Raw genomic sequence first — 18,016 nt, forward strand, 5'->3', positions numbered from 1 at the left:
GTTGTGAAAACTAGTGTTATATATCTACTGTCAAAGCTTTTTCATCAGTACACGTTTCATGCTATAAAACGTAAACCTTCTTTCAGTCAAATATAGCTCAACATAAATTATCTTTTCTTATCTCATACTGTTATCTTTTTTGATATATTTTTTTTCCACAATTTATACGTCATCCAATTATGTTTGCATTCGTATATTTTTTAACTCGACATAAAACGGCTGTGAATATAATACGCATGTTTCATAAAGATGCAACAAATTGTGGCGAAGTTGGTCATAAAATTGGTAAAATTGCAAAGATATCTCAATAAATAATAAACAGTTCATTGATTCATCTATCCATGATCTGTTACGGTATACGTACCTTTCGGGGGAAAGTAAGATTTACTTTCAGCTTTATGCGGCCAATCAACAACAAGAGGACCGAATCGCCTAAATGCAGCCGTTATCTCTTCTGCAAAATATCGAATAAATAATGCCCGGTTAGAAAGATTCAACGATAAATCGTCAACTCGCGTGGAAACTTTTACAACTTAAAAAACTGATGAGACGAAGAAAATGTATTCATGAGGGGAACATTAAAATTTCGCGAATAAAATCTACATATATTTCTATTTTGTTGATCATTCATCGATGAAATACTGCTGCGTAGAAGATTCATCGCGCTCCTACACAACTAGGAAGGTAACATCGTTTATATTACGGCATACCGCCTTAACGGAAACGCATCAATACGCAAAACTACAGAAAGTGATTGCCTCGTATAAAATAATCCTCCAGACGAGCCTTCAATTATTAAAGCCTCTTGGTATGCAATAAATGTCAACATCGCTGAATCCCAATTACAATCGATCAAAACCGGCACAAAAGTTAAAAAATACGTCATCGTCGTCTGCACGTTTAGCAATACGTGACCCGACAGGTTTACACTAATTACATCATCGTCAAATATTCTATTACATGTATTCCCTTCTTTAATTCTTTATTGGAAGAGGCAACGCGAGGTAATACCTCACCGACGTAATACCTCATGGCCTCCGCTATCTTGAGGGTATTAGATCTTTGGTCAGGATACTTAAAATGGAAACGAACTATCCAGGCAGGATACAAGACATTTCTGTTACAAGATTGTGAATTTAATCAACCGCGTTTTCTTGATTAGAAACTAAAAAATCGAAGGCAAACTGGGATACAATTGACACAGTTGAGGATACTAACAATGTAGTCAATATTCACAGAAATTTGTATATATTGCTTATATTTGATACAGTGAAAAATAAATTCATTCATTCAATGTAAGATCTCACATAGCGAAAAATATTTTCAAAAATTGTCAATAAATCGAGCCTTGATTTCACGGGAAACGCGTTTGTATTATATTCTCAATGGAGAGAAGTCTAAACTGTGTAAACAAGACTTTAATCAGAAAAAGCTAAGAGTATTTTCCACATCTCAATCGACGATCGAAAAAACAACTGAACATCTATGAATAATTATTCGACGGTGATCAATAAGTTTGCGTTGCTAGAGAAATAATGAGAAATAGTGAGAAATAGTTGAAGTAGTGGGTGGCAGTGAGGGTAATCGAATCTAGCTGTACTCATCTGGAGAACCCGCCATCACCACGGAGAACCCGCAATCATGGAGAACCCGCCATCACGGAGAACCCGCCATCATGGAGAACCTGCCATCACAGAACCCACCATCACCACGGAGAACGCGCCATCACGGAGAACCCACCATCACCACGGAGAACCCGCAATCATGGAGAACCCGCCATCACAGAACCCACCATCACCACGGAGAACCCGCCATCACGGAGAACCCGCCATCACAGAGAACCCACCATCACCACGGAGAACCCACCATCACCACGGGGAACCCACCACCACAGAGAACCCGGTGAATTGCTGGAATAATTAGTCACTAAAATAAAGACCTGTCACATTTGCAAATAGGGTTTATTTAAGTGGATAATAGGATGATGATAAAAGGTTTTTATTGGCTGAAACTAGCGATTTATTCATCCTAGTTAAGCCTACTGCGTTAAGGAAGGTTGTGACCTCTAAACGCGAATCACGTAATGAAGTCATTGAACGACACGTGACATTTTAGACACGTCATTCTAGGTGAGAAATGACCACCTCAGCACCGACTACTGCCCCCGACTCATTCTTACTCCGATGACGACGACAAAAAGGTACGTTAAGCGTGTTCACCGCGCTGTTACAAATAAGCAGCGATTTATGAAGAGTAGTTTGTCATGTTCGCGGTGAAGTCATCTAGCGGTCAAATAAACGTCGTCATCGGCATCGCGCATCTTACCGTTCTACCACTATTCTATCAGTCCTAGTTATCAATCGTTCAGTACATATGTGACTAGCGTACCGATTATTACCGGTTCAAAGCGACGCACACACTCGAAAGACCGGCGAGTAACAGTTTTAAAACCGGCTATACCCGTGTATACCACGCGCGGAAATTGGTCGAAACAGCTATGTACATAAGAGATCAATACAGCTCTATTAAAGCGCTTTTCACTAGTTAACGCTGAACAGGAAATTAATTGGCCAACAAACGATAATAGCTTAGCTGAAATGCGGTGCTTAAGTCGGGATATTCGATATTTGTTGACAGAATTTATCGAAACAAGGTCTTTGAGTACGTTTTATCGGTTGAAATTTCAATTCGTGTGACCTAAAAAATTTTCCAAAATATGAAATGAATTCATACTCGAATGACCGAACATAATGTTAAATGAGTATTCAGGCTCGTTAATATCGTCGTCAGGGTTATATGCACCGGTGTGCATTAATGTATTATTGCATTAAATAATGCCGGGACCCAATCACACAGCTGCGTTCTATTCTCATGTTCGATATCACAGCTGAAACAAATATTGCCAAACTACAAAATTATCAAAACTGACTTTGATCGATAGTCACGTTCACACTTCTACGTCTAGAACGGTCTTAATTTAGTCAGTTCTAATTTAGAAGAAGCGTTCACGCTAGTGAGAAGTTCGTTACGAATGGGTATGTTCCATTTTAGAACGGACAGATTTAGTCCGACCAAAAACACTGATCCAGGTCTGTTTAGAATAGACCGCTCTCCGGGCGAATAGAAACTTTGCTTCATTTGTCTGTCGATCGCAGCGATGCATCGTAATCGGTCCGTTCCAGGTACAGGGCCGCGTTAGAACGGACTAACTAGTGATTGAACATGGCTAATGCATTCAGTGTATCGTCGCTAACAGAACCACTGAATCGTATATAGGTCTCCCCTCTAAATGTCACACGTCGAGAGAGACAGTCGTGGATTCAAGAAATTTAAAAATCAGTATAATAAATGCCGCCGATATTGCGCTGCGCGACACATGTTGCGCTCGCTCCTCGGCAAAACCAAGAATTTCATTAACACGCTGTATTCAGTTTCCATGGTAACCGTGTAATACCGTACTATTCCACACGTGGCTACTATATTTTACCATGTCCTCCGTGTTCGCATTATCTACAGCATTTACCCATTAAATCTCTTCTGGTTTTTTTCTAAGTTTATCGAATCGTAAGGCATAATCGGTAAAATATGGACTTCAAGTTCCACTAGGTGAAGATTTAATTCTCGAGTTATATTTCTCTAAATGATTCTGGAATTCTCTGCTGGAGCCTTCATTTCAACTGAATACACTCTACGTATTCGGAAACAGCGTAGAGGCGAACAGTTTATAATCCGGAATCGCTATTCCTAAACCGGAATACTAACAATCGAATCCAGCCTAACATATTTTATCTAAAGAATCAAATTCAACTCAAATCTATGGTTCTGCGTCCTGATAATATAAACGAATGAAGATCATAATCATTAATACACCACGCTTTTAAATGTAGAATTCATCAATTGTTGATTCAAAGTTGATTCTAAAATATAGAGTTGGGGCAGGGGCAGTTAGTAGTCTAAACAGCGCTTGAATTATATAGCCATTCAGACGAGAAGATTTTATGAATGAATGCAGCATAAATTATCATACGACTATCAGCGTAGAAATTTCACCTCAATATCGATTTATTTTTGTTGCATGCATAATCAGTTCAACAGCCGCATTCTATTTACACAGTAGCACATGATTTCAAACCCATTTTTAAATAAACATATTTTTCATTCGTTCTTCGATTAAAAACTAGAAAACGTGCCGCGAATAAAAACCAGATACTGATTACTTTAACAGCAATTTGATGAGATCTCCACGAGTTGATTTAGAGCAGAACATGCCCCTTTCACTTTTACATCCAACCCTCTGAAAACCAGTCCCTCTTTTTAAATATCTGATGCCCATATCATATCAATTCTCTCAATGTTTATAATGATGAAAAATAGCAGATTGCACCAAAAAACAAAGCATTACGATTTTCTACATTTTTGTGGAGTCTCACAATTATACATGCAAAACAATCAATCTACATTGAGATAATCAATGCAGACCTTCTAAACCCCTGAGAATAACCTCGAGAATAACGACAGGTCTCTGAAATTCTCTAAAACTATCACCCGAGTTCGATAAAGAAAGGAGAAAGTGGTAGGATAGTTCATGACAAGTGTTTGCAGATTGATCGCACATTTTCAGCCATATGATTATTGTCTAAAACTACCGTATATATCTATATCAATCATACATTTTATTGTTACGCGAAGCGAAATCGGATTCAGTTTTTCATCTCTGATCTCTGATGCATTTATCATAACGTTGTCAGCGTATGTTATTATATTTCTCACAGGTAACTGCTGTAACCATGACTTCACTCCTTCTCTGCGAGCTGTGTGAACTTTTTCTCACCTTTTTCTAACGAGCCTACACGACAACCCACCCTTCATCTGTCAGAAGAAACTAATCATTACGATGCCGCTGCTTACGACAAAGATTTCTGTGTCAACGTTTGTCAAATCAACTCATCAATTCTATAATCACTACAACAGAAACTACTTCCATTTCTTCGAATGGCTGTCTTCAATATTCGATGTTTTTTTCGATCACTTTTTTTTGTAATCAATCATTTTACGACAGGACTGAAGACTCCATCACGGGAACGCGTGTTTTAAGTCATTGACAGGTGTTTGAATTTTATATCGGCATATTTCAGTGCCCACACGCACTGCAGCTTATCAAAGAGGGAGAGAGGAGAGAGGGAACGATCTTTATCTTGCCTTTGAAGAAGCTCTTTTAAAGTCTCAAAGATGAAATTGTATTTCGTTATTTCATCTTTTGAAATCGATACTTCACATCAGTCGTTTATCGAATAGGAAATCTATAAAATACTCCGGCTTTCATCAAAAAGCTAGCGCGACACTTCAAACATATCCCTTCTCATTAGTTTCCATTTGAAGAGCGAATTGAAAGACAAACCGAAATGCAGCTAAAACAATGATTGAAATGTATATATATATATGTATAAACAGGTGAAGCTCGTTGAATACTAATTGGTAATGAACGCGTTTTAATTGATCAATTTACGTATTTTGCTGATGAAATTGAAATGTTAGTCGATGCAGTGGATGTAACATCGATCAAACTGAACAGTGAATTCACGATATAACCTGTCATACTCAGTCACTATTCCTTCAAATATCGAACATAGTCGAAGAGAGCGAAAATATGAAGTTAAGATGACAATTTTGACAGTAACTAATGCAATATTGTTAGACATTGTAATAACGTCAATAGGAGCAGAATCTGTTCAAATCTCCGGAGACTATTTTATACATGAATAAATCAATTCTGATTAGAAAACATTTTGGCCGTGATCGCGCAAGCTTTTGAACCCGGCTAAGTTCGTCTCGTGCGACACTAACCGTTTCACACCGGTACCAAACTGGTCAGTGCCTGTTTGACACAGCCCACATTACGTCCACGCGCTCTCTAATTAGGCACCGGCCAAATTTCACTCGGTCTGGTCCGACCAGTCGACCAAATCATGTGATTGCGGCTTAATGTCTGCATTGACATTTCTATATCAACGGAATAAAAACTTTATATTCGTACATAGAATATTGTCATGAGAACCCGGTATAAACTTTCATCGTTTTGATGACATCGAGTAATAGTTTGATGCTTCTTCATCGCGAATGACGTCTTGTTTCCGTAAAATAACGGTAATAGCCCAATCAGACAGAGAATATAATAACATGGTGACAACGCAGGCGAAAACGAAATTATTTTGGCTTTAGTTACCGCGAGGTAACAACAAGCTACGTATATATAAATCGTTTTTAGCTTAAGTATCAAAGCAGAAATAAAAGAATAAAAATTATAAATTTTCGGTTTTGAAGTGAAAACCATCAATGAATGGCGTTGTTATTACCAGCGAACTTTAATCAATTTTTTTCAATCATTTGGTTTTTTCATTTCGTGTTTGATAGCATTCCTGTCATTAATCGTGAAACATTGCCTATTTCTGCCTCTGCAAGCCATCTTTGTTTTTGTTGAAATGATATTTGAAATAAGCGTTCAGATGTTGCTCCAGTTTTGTAGAGTCACCTTGACTTTCGATGCGGTCATTTTTCATTATAAGCTAGTAAGCTATGAATATGATTAATAGTCGGCGTTCGTGTATTTTTTGCATATGACGATATATTCCCGGCAGGGTTTACAGATATATATATATATATACACAAATCTGCCGCTAACGAAATCATATCACATACTGCAACATCAAAATCAAAGGACGATCGCGATGAAAACCAGGAAGAGATTCGGATTGTCGTCTCGCCGCCCGTGAACTGGTGTCTACTGAAATACCTCGTTAAAGTGAGTCATATATCTAGAAAGCAATTCCATTATACATTACACATCTACGGGCAACCTTCGAATTATCTTCAACTATCAAATCACGCCCTAAAGCCTTCACTTCTAATGCTACTGATCAGCGCGCTTTATATGAAGCATTTTTGAACTAATAAATAGTAATGGTATGATTGTATGAAGTCGATGGCTGTTCTAGTGGAGGTTCTTCACAAAACACGCTCGTTAATTTCGTATATGACTAATGCAATCAGTCGATGTAACATATGCTTTTGTTGCTCGGTTGCGGATTATAGCGAAAAAATTTTCCAAACATTAATCTTTATTACTAGTGCCAGAAAAACGGGTGACATTTCGGAAAGAAATTAAGCTTTCGAAGATAGATATAGGTGTTAGGGGAAGGAAGGAAATTGCATACGTCATATTTCACATTTGTATAATGATAAATCGCGGGTAACGAACGTAATCTTTTCTTCAAAGAGAAAAAAACATCAAAGCGGCTAAAAGATCATTTTCATTTCAGAACTCGTTTTAAAAGTTAAATATTTGCCGCGAGACGAACAGAGTTAAGATAAATGCAGCGCTTATCGAAGTAGCTAACGAGGTATATGATGATGAAGCGAACCCAAGGTTTGCACCATTCAGCCTAGAATTCTATTTATCATGTCTTCTCTAGGGCCAAATAGCCATCCTCTGAATGAGGTACAAGATCATTACACGCGAAGGTGAAAGTTTATAAAAACAAATATTAAGGTCTAAAGCACTAAAACTACAAGGAAAAATATTTTCTAAATCGTTTTCTAAAATTCCATAGCTTTTTCATAGCTTCAGACTTTTCCGAGTCTTGAAAAAATGATTTCGTTAACTTTTCCATGATTTTCAGGATTCGTACGACCCCCGTGAACCACATAAATCATATCGTTTCACGTAAGTACTATAGCAGACGCAATCTGTATATGTGATAAGGGTAAGTGCTTTAGGTAATACTGAGAAAATTGACCCGATAACTGGTTTGTTATATATTACTGCTTCAGTGGTTGTCACATAATTAATGTACCTGAGGTATTTAATTGCAGAAAGCGTAATACGCGACCTCTTTACCGGTGTATTAATGGGTTACTGGTCCCGGGGTTTCAAGTGCTCTCCTGACGATTCAATGAATTCAATTGCCTTCGCAAACAATATAGTAATACACGGTACAATAAAAGCGATTTATGTATCGGATGAAATGATAAAACATTAGTCATATTACTATTAAATGTCGTCCGGCTACATCGAGGTAATCGCGAGGTAATCGTTCAATTATTCAATAAAACAAACCGCGAGTTTACAAAACTCTGTCATATGCGGTAAAATATAACGTTCATAAAGCATTAAGCAGAGACCAAACGGATCGGTTATTCCTGGATGTAAGGACTTTTCACGGAGTTTTAAAGGGGAACATTTCATATTTCGAGGAAGCGTCTGCATCACTTTCATATACCAATTACTGTAGACTCGCCCTAAATCGGTACCGTTAACCGTTTCGTGGTAAACCAATATTTTGGTGGTTTTGTCAACAAATTCTTATTCTTTACTCTAGTGCCCAACTAGTGCCTAGTTTACTATACAACTACAAACATTTCCAATTGCTTATTTCTCAAAATTGAAGGAGTTTTAAAGAAGGTTATAACATTTTGTTCAAATATAGCTCCTTTAAACGCATTTTCCGTTTTGAAGCTTTTTAAGGAATCGAAGAGTCGTAGGAACCCATGGAAGAAAAAATAATTTACCTTCGTCGATATCGGGCGGCAGTCCACCGACAAACACTTTACGCGAATAACGTTCGATACGTTCGATTCCCTGCGAATTCGGCGAGTTTCTGGAAGGTGAATTCATATTTGGCACGGTCTGATCCAACGAACCATCGTCGTTTAGAAGGTGGTTATCATCGCCGAATCCAAACGGAGATTTTCCTACAAAAAAAAAAATAGAAACACGCCGCGTGAAAACAAGGCATTTATTATTGATTACATCGGGTTGATTTTGATCGATCAACTCTGACAATAGCCACTGATATCATCTATATCTCATCAATCATTTAAACATCGTTTCGTCAAATAGCATCGAATACTCTTTGTATCAGACATATTATGAACATCATTTCCTTATTTTAGAAATTCATTTCTAATTTCCTTAATAAGAAACTAAAGATAGACTCTCGAGTCATTTTGGTCGATATAAGTATTGACTGTAAGTTAATACAATAATATAATCAATAGTTCAATAAGGGATGGTTCTACAAAGCTGGTCAGGTATTGGTCAGTTTCCTTTGTCTCTTGATAACATGCCACATGCATGTAAGCCTCCTGTAGGGATTGGTGATGATATACATGCTTTGCCCCCTGTGCAGGATGTATGTCTCATCACTGAGGAGGCTACTGCAATTTCAAACGCCTCAGATAGTTATATCTATATATATATATGTATATATTGTATTTGGTTCCATATTAGTAAGTAATTGGAGTAAGACATTTCATCGCCAGCCTGTTATGTGAGACTATTTGCCTGTTAGTATGTTGGTCAACTTCTCTGCAGCTGTTTAGGCTGTAACTCTGAAACTGAAACTAACATTTGTGTCCATACATAAAGAATAGATCCATGATATAAAGGATATACAATATACACGATAGTATCTGATTCTTGTTTGCCGACCGGATTACCGGATATCTCTAAATATAATCGCTAAATAATCTCATTCACCAAAAATGAGAGTAACTTGATTTAAAAAATGGTAGTTTAATCGAAAATGAACTGGAAATTTTGATTTCGATCATATTCTTATAGTAGTTGAAATCAGGTCTGCGTTTACATTGTGAAATTAATCTAATTCATTTCAAGATTAAATCAAACAAAATTAAACATCCTAAAGATTTCATAGCTCTTTTTTTCAATAAGTTTCCAGTTTAATTGATCCATATTAAAACATCGCTGACTTTTATCCATGCTTCCGTCATCTTTAGGATACAGCGTAGAAGTAATGAAATTAGCCGAAATTAAAGCTTATGCAAATGAGCTATGAGTTAATGTAGCCAGCGATTTGTAAGTAATTCGTCCCCGGAGAACTTGTTCCAATCCAATAATTAACAGCATAGCCATAAAAATAGCACCACAAATACTCTCGTCAGCTCCGTCCTACAACTCATCGCAACCATGTTCCGACATCCTCATAATAATATTACGAAATATATGTAAAGAAGAGTCTTCGAAGAAAACATGTTACAAATTTTCTACATACTTCCGCTGGGTAAATTCGCTCGAGGTTTTGGTCAATAGGTAAATGCAGATTTCGATTGGTTTCTACTGATTCTGGGATACTTTTCTGTCGTGTTCGTTTCGACCAGAATACGCTCTCTACCTATTCCGAAATAGCGTCTGTAAACTGGACCGAAGAGGCCAGGAGCTGGAAGTGTTATTCCTAAACCGGAACGAATACATTCATTTGAAACCCGTAAAGGAATAGGCAGCTGGATGGTTGAGTTCTAATTTTACTGGACTCGTCGTTACTGAGACCAAACCACGGTATAAAACGCGCATATTTTTGAGTGAATGATTTACCCTGATGGATATTGATATAATAGCATCGTTGGAAACATGAGCACACAAATTAACCAGCTACAGGCTCGCGACATTCAATAGTATGAATTGGATTAATTGATGAATTATAATATTCAATCATCCGAACTGACAAGTCGCGTTGTTCACCAGTTTTTGTATTCGATGCAGTATTTGAAACAGCTATAAAAATATTGTTTGAATGTAGGAGCAGTTTTTACAGCGATGTTGCTGGTAAAATACCGAATTCAATCGCAGCCGACATACAGCAAGGCTAGTGTAAGTCAGATCCTTCTCTCAAATTACACGATCCTGAATTTTCCCATTCGTTTTCTTAACAAATTTTCGCACTAAATCAGATCGATTTAGGTCGAAAGCCTGCTTAAATAGGACAAATAATTAATCCACTAACTGCTCAAATTAAGGAAAGGAAATTACATTTTCCAAGTCCAGCGTTTGCACCTCCCCACAGTACATCAAACAGACTCAACTAGGTATAAAACCTATAAAACAATTAATCCCAAATGGACAGAGAAAGTTGCCTTCAGATGCCATTTTTCAGAATCTTACTTTTCTAATTTTTTCTCAATCAAATTTTTTTTTCTCCAAAAAAATTTTTGCCAGTTGCAAGTTTAGCAGCGGAACTAGAAGCTGTACGACAATGATCACTGCATGCTATCACTATTTCTAGAATGCGGAATTCGCATGGATTTTAAATTCTATAAAATTTACATACTGAATATAATTCATTATCGGGTGCGGATAGAAACTAAATGAATCATGTCGGTGACATCAATTCAGAAATTTCCGACGTCATTTTCAACAAATATTCAATAATGAAGGATGCATAATGCATGAACAGGGAACATATTGGCAAATTTTGACTGCGGATGTTGCGAGGAAAGCATGTATCCTGTAGCGGTACGATATTACAGCCAACTGGCAATAAATAATGAGTATTTACACGGGTAGTTTGCCGAGCAAAATTGAAGCGAGTGAAGATTTGGCCGACGTACAAGTAAAACAGGCAGAGAATAGCGCCAAGTTAACTGCACCAATTGATTATCAGGTCAATAGTGCTAACACCCTCATAGGTAAAAACCTCCCTGCCCTAAAACATGCAAATGGAAATCTGAGCTTTTTAGCAAACCGAATTCTAGGTCTACAGTTTCTTGAAGATGTAGGCGAGCTACTGAGAATAGTGGTTATAATTAATCATCAAAACGTGGGTCGTGCTTATCATATGTGTGTATATATATATATATATATATATATATATATATATATATATATATATATATATATATATATATATATATATATATATATATATATATATATAAATACGGTAGGAATAAAACGGATTGTCTATGAAACCTATAGTGATACGTAACAAACATATATATATATATAAATAAATGAATGAATGAATGAATATTAAAATCGACAGAAAGATGAAGAAAATAATAGGATACGCCTACAACGGTATATAATACGACCGGACCCGAGATGATAAGAGATACTAGAGGGGGAGAGATAAAAACAACTGAAAACACGATGACTTGCCTCTCCATCTGCTAGCTAAAACGATACAAAATATGAATAATATTTTAAAAACCTTTCGCAATAATTCCCCCATATTATTTTGCGAGCCAGTCTTTGATACGAACAGGTGCAAGAGGTTCGGCTCGGAGATATGAGTCAAATGTATCTAATATATTGTAGACAATACGTTTGTATTCTGTATATTTTGCTCCGGGGTAAATTTGACGTCCAATAAACCCGATATACACATAATATATACACAATTATTGGATTCGAATCATCAAATCGTAGGTATGTCATAAGAATGTTATCCTCTCTCGAGGCTAGATTGAGAATTATTCCGGCGGTAATGGCGAAGCACCACGGGGCAAAAAAGCCCGCGTGATTAGCGAGGATTCATCTGTACATACAACGCGAGGATATAAACCTCATTCCTCAGACGAGGTATAATTAACTATGGTTGCGGTCACATTGATTATAAGTGGTCAGTTAATCAATGGATAAACCAGCCGCTAATAAACACTTCACTGGTTTATATTAACGGATGAATCAGAGAATTTACCACCGCAGTGCAGAGTGTATGTGGATCTATCCACACATCCACATTCATATACATCAATTCAATTATTTGTCTTGCATAGCAACCTTGAATATTCATTACGGCACCAAGATATACAACCATCACGGACTCTCAGATAATAACAACTAACTTCCCGTCATTGGCCATGTCATGTGGATCACGAAAATTATCAAAATCAACATAATAAGCCTCAATATCTACTCCTCAATATAGGACTTATTGCGTTAAGGTATTGTAAGATTGCAGCGTACATGTTTTATATCAGAACTACTAAAACCTGATATCGGTCATAGTTTAAATGTAAATTACACGACGGAAAAAAGATCGAAAGAAATTTCAAAATAAGGAAATGATAATGAAATCAATACCAAACCCAAAAAAACGACTTGTAATCAGATCCGAAAAAAGTATCGATATCTTAATAGGCTTATAGCATCAGTGAAGGAATAAGATCGCGCTGTTAAATAGAGCAACTATCCCATCCTACAATGATGTTTAAATATCCGAAATAACATTTATACGATATCAGATGAAATGAGTTTAGAAAATGAAAACATAACCACAGTTAAGATATAATGTATGTTTGATGTATATATCTACCTTGACGCTTTCCGTAACCACGATCTGAAGAGACAAAATATGTATAAAACGTTTAAATTAACAGGGTTGATCAGAAGCTTCGATACAATAGAATCTCTTCACATGAGAATGCCTTATCACTGTTCGACGCCTATAGATTTCTAAGTCCTATAGTGAGGATCTATATATGTTAGGCTTTTTATCTATAATGCTAAGATTGGTTTTGAAAACTATTACAAAAATGTTTTTATACATTTCTAACTATTGTGCATTATTTAAGGAGGTTCTGAAGGACATTCGAGGTGCACTATGTCATCAATATCGGGGCTAGGGTTACTGCCTGGTTGCCGGTCAATTCAATTCAATTGTCGACATATATTTTCCACCTAAACATGGCCAGGCAGTTTCCATTGGTGACAATATTGAGCAAAATATATGTTATTTTTCAAGGTATCAATAAATGTACAATTTTTCTTGTTTGCAATTGATGTCAGTTCGATGGAATATCATTTATAACATTAAAAACACCGACATTCAGCGGTGTTGGTGACGGTCAACTGGAATATACCAGCAGCAGGACATATACACATAAATCCACAGCCAACAACCATAAAACATATCATCTATTGATTCAAGAGAAGTCAGGATCGTTGCACATCTATCAAACACATCGCGTCCATAGAGACGTGAACAAACATCAGAAAAACTTTCCCCATAAAACACAACACATCGGTCTGAGAAATATCTTCATAGCCGCAGTGACTTTACATGATTTCATTGTCACTCTCCGATAGACTTTCTGTGTAATAAATCGTACGAGGGAATGGAATAGAATCGCGTGCGAAATATCGACTATTATTGTCAAGATAGAAGATAGCACTGGGAAAAATAAGCCATCTAAAACAGCTGAGAAATATATCATTTGATAGAGAATATACATAAAAATGTATCCGTCGATTGTTATATGAAAGACCTGAGTATTTGAACATAAGTGAAAATGTTCAGGGATTGTGTTTGTTATGAATAATGAAGCTATTGAGAAGAGAGGTTCTTTAATAAATACATTGAAAGATGGAATTCCCAAAAAAAAACGCATGCCCTTCGAGGAATTGAACTCAAGACCTCTGGCTTCGGAGTCCAGCTTGCTAACCATTAGGCCAACAGGCTTCATATAAGCTATGGGGCCACCAGACTGATTTGAATCTATAGTTGACCGGAACCAATTATCCAGGACTGTCCAAGCATGGCATTCAAAATCAAATTTGGATTTATACCAGTTGTCACCGAAATATAATTTCAAATGCCAATCAATTGCTTTTCAGATAACAGTTGCACGAGAGGGGAATATAGTTACATTTCCAAGAACAAGCTGCCAATAATAGCGTGAAACTGATACATTCCATCTAATAGTGTTAGAGTGATCAACATAAAACACCTGCTTGTCATTTGAGCAAGTCAAATCAGCAACAGTAAAAAAATTAAATTAACACACTGAATTCATAGTTTATTGATAAATTTCATATGCAATCAATGTATTTTACCAACGGAAAAGAATTAAGTCTTCAATTTTCGATTGAAAAAAATTAGCCACAGCCAAGGACTGAACCAGAGACCCGAAGCATTGAAATCCAGCATGTAAACCGCTGGGCCACCAAGCTTCATACTAACACAAGGTTCTCCAGACTGTGTTGAATCTATAGTTGACCATGATCAATCATCCAGGATTATCTAAACATGGTGGCATTTATAATCACAATTTTATTTAATCCCATAAATGGGGTAAAACAGAGGAATCCAACACAAACCATCTGCTGGTCGTAAGAGAAATTCATAATACAGAATTTACAACAGAAAAACACGAATTTACTGAATTCATAGTTTATTCATACAAACATTCACACATTCAGTTTCAGTTTGCCTCAAGTTTTAAGTTCATAATTTCATATTTCGCATACGCTTTTAATCGAATTAAAATTATCGATATAAAAGGAGTGGTTATAATAAATGTATTCGCATCTAACAGCTGTATACTGTAACATCTGTACAACCTACACTCATACAACATACAACATACAATATGTATATACGTAACAGATTTTTAATCAGCAGATATTGAAGTTTCCCGCGAACAAATATCAGAGGACAGGAATTCATAATGACCACGTACAAACTGATCGAAATGTCCATTTGATGAATTGTTTGATAACTGGGGGAAAGCTACAGGGCCCTTTTATGTATTATATGGTATTGTATGTATATGTAAGAAGACAGACCAGATGGCAGTGAATACACTATGAACCGCTATGAATAAAGGCCTGATTGAAAACGAATCTATCAAAATGGTCACCATGATGCTCACAGTCGAATAAGTATAAGATACGTGCATATTTTTATGATATGACATCGCATCAACTACTAGGGGTTCATGGTTCCCACAGTTATATGAATTCAAAATTCCCAAGTTTTTCCCAAATATTTCATGGGAGATTTTTCCATTTTCCCAAATGGAAATGAACAGACATTATCATGCTACAGTCAACATTTTACTGGTGACTGGCTGATGAAGGTGATTTTCAAGGGAAATGGCTGAAGAAAGTTGCCCTTGGTAAATGCAATCCGTGAAATGTAATGAATTTCCAAATATTTCCCTGATTTGAGGAAAATTTCTCAAATTCCCCAATTTTTCACAATTTCCCTGTTCTGCGGGAACCATGGATATGAACTGAGGGCTAGTTATTGTTTGAAGTAGAGACGAAGAAGTCGATTGAGTTCTAATAAATGAATACCGAGATGAATGATGATGCCACGTTCCGGTCGTACGTCAATATCTATCTCACAAACCACACCTCGCATCAATGAAATTACTGAGGAGTGTTCATTCATATCGATTTACAAACAAATTCATGCGTCGCTTCGGATTAATAAAAAATTGAACCATCCATTCATTGATGATGTGCGGCAAAAGCTGGTAATGTCAATCAGTATTGACAACACGACTGTCGTGTTAGAGAAGGGAGAGGCCTGATAGTCATACAGCGGAACCTTGCTGTAATGATTTAACGGTCATTGCAAATATAGAATTTCATCCCGGGACAATTCTAATAATTTCATACTGGACACAACGAACTATCGGTTATAACAAACAGATTTTCAGGTCCCCTGAAGCTCGTTGTAACGAGGTTCCGTCGTTTAACCCTTGGAGGAATTAACGCTTCGAGCTATAACCGATGAAACCTTCTTCTCCGGTGCAAACAAATCTAGAAAATTTGAAGAGCGATCTGAAAACAGGGGTTTCAACGAAAACTCTATTTCATACTGAAGTCAACGCGAAGTCAATCTTAACCGATGACAATACCATCATGGGAATGAGAAAAGATGATGTCATTAGTAACGAGGTTAAATCCTTATATCCTGAGAACTGCACCGGCAATAACTTAATTTTCATCACGCAGCCGCTATAAGAGAAAATCAGATCGATACCTTACTCAACTCCATCGCACAAAATCTGCATTTAACTCAACATCATTGAAAATCCATACGATATCGAAGGTCTACACAATTTCAAATTACTGATTTAGCTTCGTCAATAGAGCGAGGCTGAATCGGCGAATACAGATATTGTACCGATGAAAATTTCCCCCGATAACTAGCGTTATCTGGGAAAATATGTCATATTTGAATAACGATCAAAACATCGAAGCTGAAGTATCATAACAACCCTTCAACGATATTCCGCAAGTGTATGTCATATATTGTTCCCACTGATTTTAAAATGAGGTTTTAATTGCTCTCTAAAAAGGCTTTCAAAATCCAGCGATGAAGTCAAATATTTGAGTACAATGTTTGACGGAGCTCATCGACTTCGGTTCAATAAATCGATAAAAGCTTTAATATGGTACAGTAAAAAATTTATATTACGGCAGTTTATCCATTATGATATACATCATTCAGTAATCAGTGAATAAATCAAAAATATGTATTTCATTAAATATTCTAAAAACAAATGTTAGGAGCACTCCCAATATACTATACGAAGACAAAATGTTGGAGTACTCTGAAATACATAGAGAAGGATATTGGAGCACTCCTTACATGTACACAGCTATCAAGAAATGATGGAGGTATTACTATTGGAGCACTCCATAAAGCATCGATGCTGGTATAAATATTGGAGCACTCCCTATGTTAATGGGGGGAGAGTGATAGGTATGAATGTCAGTACCACTCCCAGTATAAAATGTTTATCAGTGACTGATGTCATATGAAGCATGACGTACTCATGCATGCGTAAACGCTACCGACATGAGATTACAGTTATCATCATACAGCATCACCAGTCCCAACAATTGCGCTATTGGCCAGCATTGACTGGAGGTGCGGCAGGCACAGAAATCAATGATAAACCTAGAAATCGTATTCATTACTTATTATTCACGGGTATTCACAGCAGGGCGTCAATCTGATTAGGCAGCCATTCTGTTTAGACCGCATCAGATTCACTGCTCAGATACATCAACCATGAAAACCTAAGAAATCCCGTGTAAAGAACGCCGTGCAAATTCTTTAACCCTCATTGCGCATCGATTTCTGAAACGGACTATTAATGAAATCTTTCTCGAAGTCGGCATAAGCCAATTGATCCCCGCCAATGAGAGCTGGAGAGTTGGCTGGCATTCTGATGAAATTGCAAAACATATTACAGAAAACAACTGGATTTACAAAGTACTTCAGGAATTTCATCAATCATAATTAAGCTCTTACAAGAAAACACACGCATATATAAACACCTTCATGAAGGGAATTTCCACTGAGGACAAAGTTACTAAACATCTGAAGGAACGGCAACATGGATGACAAACGTCTTCATTTATAGAATTGACCTTTAAGTTTGTCAAAGTTTGTTTAAATGTAGGCATTGGTTTGAA

General features: G+C 36.8%; 1 protein-coding gene across 3 annotated transcripts in view; it reads right to left on the bottom strand.

Annotated features, from left to right (window-relative positions):
• LOC141899882 (cytoplasmic polyadenylation element-binding protein 3-like) overlaps positions 1–18,016 on the bottom strand; it is a 42,240-nt gene that overhangs the window by 14,727 nt on the left and 9,497 nt on the right. For all 3 annotated transcript variants that reach the window (XM_074786487.1, XM_074786485.1, XM_074786486.1), the window contains 3 exons: positions 13,113–13,136; positions 8,566–8,748; positions 365–454 (listed from right to left, as the gene is read on the bottom strand). In XM_074786487.1, coding sequence (XP_074642588.1) covers positions 365–454; positions 8,566–8,748; positions 13,113–13,136 — 297 coding nt within the window. The remainder of the gene's footprint in view (positions 1–364; positions 455–8,565; positions 8,749–13,112; positions 13,137–18,016) is intronic.

The sequence above is a fragment of the Tubulanus polymorphus genome, chromosome 2 (assembly GCF_964204645.1).
Source record: "Tubulanus polymorphus chromosome 2, tnTubPoly1.2, whole genome shotgun sequence".
In the NCBI taxonomy this organism is placed as follows: domain Eukaryota; kingdom Metazoa; phylum Nemertea; class Palaeonemertea; order Tubulaniformes; family Tubulanidae; genus Tubulanus; species Tubulanus polymorphus.